General features: G+C 37.8%; 1 protein-coding gene across 1 annotated transcript; it reads left to right on the top strand.

Annotated features, from left to right (window-relative positions):
- Positions 1-455: 455 nt before the first annotated feature.
- LOC131156595 (F-box protein SKIP23) lies at positions 456-3435 on the top strand. The gene is made up of 2 exons (XM_058110405.1): positions 456-1686; positions 3225-3435. Exons 1-2 carry the CDS (start codon positions 541-543, stop codon positions 3249-3251), a joined length of 1173 nt encoding a protein of 390 aa, XP_057966388.1. The 5' UTR covers positions 456-540; the 3' UTR covers positions 3252-3435.
- The last annotated feature ends 853 nt before the right edge of the window (positions 3436-4288 follow it).

Genomic DNA, 4288 nt, shown 5'->3' with positions numbered 1-4288 from the left:
TTTGAATCTCGATTTATTGAATTTGTAAAAAATTTAATATAAAATTATATTGAGTTTATTTAAAATTTTAAAAATAAAAATAAAAATTTTAGATTTATGTTTCCAAACAGTATTGAAATCTGCATTTTCATATATTGCCTAAAGTAGCATACCATCTGAAACTTTAAATTTAAATTTTTTTGAGTTTAAAAGAAATTTTAATATAATTTATATTATATTTTATTCAAACCTATATAAACCTAATTAGGATGCTGCATACGCAACTTGGGTTAGCCTAACCCAACTTCTAAAGAACAGCCCGTGGCCCACGGCCAACGGTCCACTAAGGCTCCTTCCTTTTTTCCTAGAATTCAGGTTAACGCTGTTCGGCTCTCACTTCACAGGCCCAGGCCCAGACCCAGGCCCATTCGAGCCCTCTTCAATGTCTTCATAAAAGGTTCCAACTTCTCAGTCTTCCCTTTGCCCGGTCTCTCTCTCTCTGCCAACATTTTCTAATTCCTCCTCTCTCGACCTTTTGCCGGAAAACTCTATTCCCAAAAAATGGCCGAGTGGTCTGATCTCCCCAGAGAACTCTTAGTACTAATTGCTAAACGCCTCGACAACCACTTTGATCTCCTCCGATTCCGATCCGTCTGCTCCTCCTGGCGGTGCTCCGTTTCGCCCCGAGCTCCCAGCTTACCTTCACGCTTCCCGATCATTCAAAACGACGGTACTACCGAGACGTCCGGCGGTTTCTACCTATCCAAACGCACCATCTGCCGCCTGGGATTACCGGAGCCTCGCCGCCGGGTTCCCTCTGATGATTGGCTCATCAAGGTCGAGGAGAACGTTCCTCAGTCGATTTGCCTGCTCAACCCCCTTTCTTCCCTCAAATCGAAATGCCTCTCCTCAACATTTCCCAGAACCCTGGACTTGTCTAACATTCGTATCTCCGAGTTGGGTCGCGAATACGTTCTTCAGTACGTTAATTCTCGTCCATTTGCTGATGCCCTAGGCGATGTTAATAATTTGTACATGGAAAAGGTGGTTTTTGCTTCGAATCCAGATGGTACTTTCGCGGTTTTGACAATTCATATCTCTGGAAAGTTGGCTGTGTTCAAGTCTGGGGACGAGAATTGGTCTGTAATTGAGGATTTCCCGTCGCCTTACGACGATGTGGCGCTCTTCGATGGGCGATTCTACGCAGTTGATGGCAACGGAAGGGCTGTGGTTGTGGAAATGGAGCCGTCTCCGAGTGTGAATTTGATTGCGGGTGCGATGTTTGGTGGTGACAAGAAATGTTTGGTTGAGTCGAATGGCGAATTGTTGCTGGTCGACGTCTATCTGAGAATGGGTTTAGCGGAAGAAGATTCAGATGTTGACGAGGGTGACGGTTCTTCTGAGGAATTACCACGGATTTTGAGTGAGAGGATGGGTCGGTTCAAAGTTTACAGGTTGTCACGAAGCGAGCAGAAGTGGGTTGAAGTGAGAAGCTTGGGAGATCGTATTTTGTTCTTGGGGGACAATTGTGCATTCTCTGCCTCGGCTTCTGATTTCTATGGGCGTAAAGGAAATTGCATATATTTCACTGATTTAGGGGATATAGAAGTATTTGATTTGGATGAAGGTCGCAGGATAGATGATTCCCGAGGTTGCTCTGAACTGTTTTGGCCACCTCCTGCTTGGATTACTGCAATGTCATTGGATGTAAGTGAGGACTAGATTTTGCTTCAAGTGGTGTTGTTAATTTGGGATTTTGGTTATTCAGTGAAAGTCTCTTTTTGTTAATTGATGCTAAAACTTTGATGCTTGTTGGAATTTCTTACTGGTTTTGGCATGCACACCAGATAGCTGACATCGTGTAGAATTAATAGTAGGTGATGTAAAGTATAAACGAGTTTCAAAACTTTGTTTGCGTGGTAAACATTTTTTCCTTTTGTCAGAACTATAAGCACTCCTATGGAATTCTTGAAACTCATAGCCAGTCATTATATGATATGAACGATGACTTGGGGTTTAACATTTTTATTTACTGCAGTTGCTTGATGTATTATACAAGAGCAACAAATGATAAAAAAATTCCATGAACTGAAAACTGTTTTGACTGCTTTGTTGTTGTTTCTGTTTTTGTTTTGATCTTTTGATTTGGTACAGAAGATTTTTCTGACCATTACTAGCTTCCTCTTTTGAAAAAAAAAAAAATATTGCTGGACTTGAAATTTTCTTGGCCAAATATTGGGGTAAAGCAATTTTTCATGATTACCATTATCTAGGTTGACAAGTGAGCAGTGTACATGATATAAATTTTTTAGAATATGTATCTCAATCACAATTGAAGAAAAATGATTACATTGACTACTTGTTTGATACGTAAGAATGGAATGGAATCTAGAGGAAAGGAATCAAATTTGTCACTTAATTTTGTCATATTTCCCATCCAAATTTTCTTTTCATTCCTTTCCTACTTCCATTCTATCCGCAAACCAAACATGACATGAATGCTTCTTCTGATCATACTTTGGGAGGGCCAAAATGGTTTTGAGTGAGTGTTGAATTCAGTAGTTCTCCTCCTAAACAGCATAAATATACTATTGCTTGAGCCATATTCAGCTGTATGTGACTTTTCCTTACCCTTAACATTATGCTACTTCTCTTATAATTTTAATTTTGGCTGCTCACTACATTTCTACATACAATTTTTGGTACTATGCTGGTATCTGCAGTCCAAGGGGCTTCCGTTTCTTTTCTTTCTTTTGTTTAGAGCTGCATATGAACTTGACAAACTTCACTTGACAGTAGATAAAGAAATTTGCCTGTATGACCCATATATATATGATTGATGTTGTTCTTACAATCAAAAAAAGAACACATGTTACCAAATAGGAAAAGGTGTAACAAATATTTACACTATTCTGGAGTCTTTTTAATCTGTTGAGAAATACCCCATGCAACAGAAATTAGACATCAGTATTACACTGTCAACATCTTCTTGATGATTTAATTCATTTCCCCACTGAGGCATATCAGATTATCAATGAGTTGCTTCTAATTATATATTGGTGATGTGTCTGATTTAAAAAGAAAATTGCTTTACCCATGAATAGTCATGACTGTCTTTAACGCTAGTAGCATTCATCTACTAGTTGTCTTGAAGTGAAGCACACTGCAGTTTCTTTCTTCATTTTATAATTTCAAGTATACCAGTTAACTTTTTCATTACAAGCTTTCCTATTATGTTTATGTAGGTTGGGTTGGATCAAGTGATGATTTAATTTTGCCTCGTGTTTCATAAGGAAGAAATGAACTAAATGACCATACCAAATACGTAAGGTGGACATCCAAATGGATATATATATATGTTTTACATCTAGATATGCTTTCTTTAACAGCTATTCTCATGCTACTCATCATTTAATTCTAATTTGAAATTGGTTTGTATTTGGACTCTGCTGGTAATGTGCTTGTGTCATAGGTAGAATTTGTTTTTTATCTTCTGCATTGGCATTTGCTTTCACCAACTGCATTCCTGCTGGTGAAGTTCTTCCTTTTTAATGGGCATTGTCAATATTTTGGGCCGCATCTGTATTGTGAACCAAATGTAAAATGTTAAGTTAGTGAATACACACAAGCCATGATGCAACTGTCAAACCATTAAGGGAAGCTTGGATTTGTTGTCTGGACAATTGTATTTTACTAAAGGACTTTGTACGCTATGGATGCATAAGTGCTTTATAACTTTTGAGACTTTTTTTTTAATATGCTGTGATTGCATTTTAAATTTTAGATTTGAACTTTTGTGCATTTGTTCCAAGTTTAATATAATTTTGTATTGTATTTTATTTAGATTTGCACAAATTGGAATCCATTATTTGAATTCAAAGCTCTCAAGGTTTCACACTACCTGTACCAATTTTTGTTTTTAGTTTTTAAATGAAAGAGAAAATTAGCTTATATGTAAAATAAAGGTCAAAATTTTGATATAAATCCCAATGAATCTGAAAAAAAAGAGATATTAATTGGAAGAAAAAACTATAAATAAATAGATAATTTAGATTTATCATGAGGAGTCTTAAAGAGAGAGGAGAGAGATGTGAAAATTTTTGCAAGAGTTATAAATTGCTACGAGCCGAGACAGAGGAAGGTCAGAGACGCCGACCAGAGGGGAATCCAAGTAGATCGAGGGGCTCAGACAAGGTAACTCATCACCAGGGAACGCAAATAGAAGGGGTCCGAGCTGGTTGTCAGATAGAAGAGATGCCGAGCTGGTTGAGGGCTCGGACGAGACGACTTGTCATAGGGGAGCTCGAAC

The sequence above is a fragment of the Malania oleifera genome, chromosome 5, assembly GCF_029873635.1.
Source record: "Malania oleifera isolate guangnan ecotype guangnan chromosome 5, ASM2987363v1, whole genome shotgun sequence".
NCBI classification, from domain to species: domain Eukaryota; kingdom Viridiplantae; phylum Streptophyta; class Magnoliopsida; order Santalales; family Ximeniaceae; genus Malania; species Malania oleifera.
Note: the sequence above shows the minus strand (reverse complement) of the source record. Positions and strands in the feature narration are given on the sequence as shown.

Coding starts and splice junctions, on each gene's coding strand:
- LOC131156595 (XM_058110405.1), top strand. CDS start 541: ATGGCCGAGTGGTCTGATCTCCCCAGAGAACTCTTAGTACTAATTGCT. Junction 1,687..3,224: donor TTACTGCAATGTCATTGGAT/GTAAGTGAGGAC, acceptor ATGTTTATGTAG/GTTGGGTTGGATCAAGTGAT.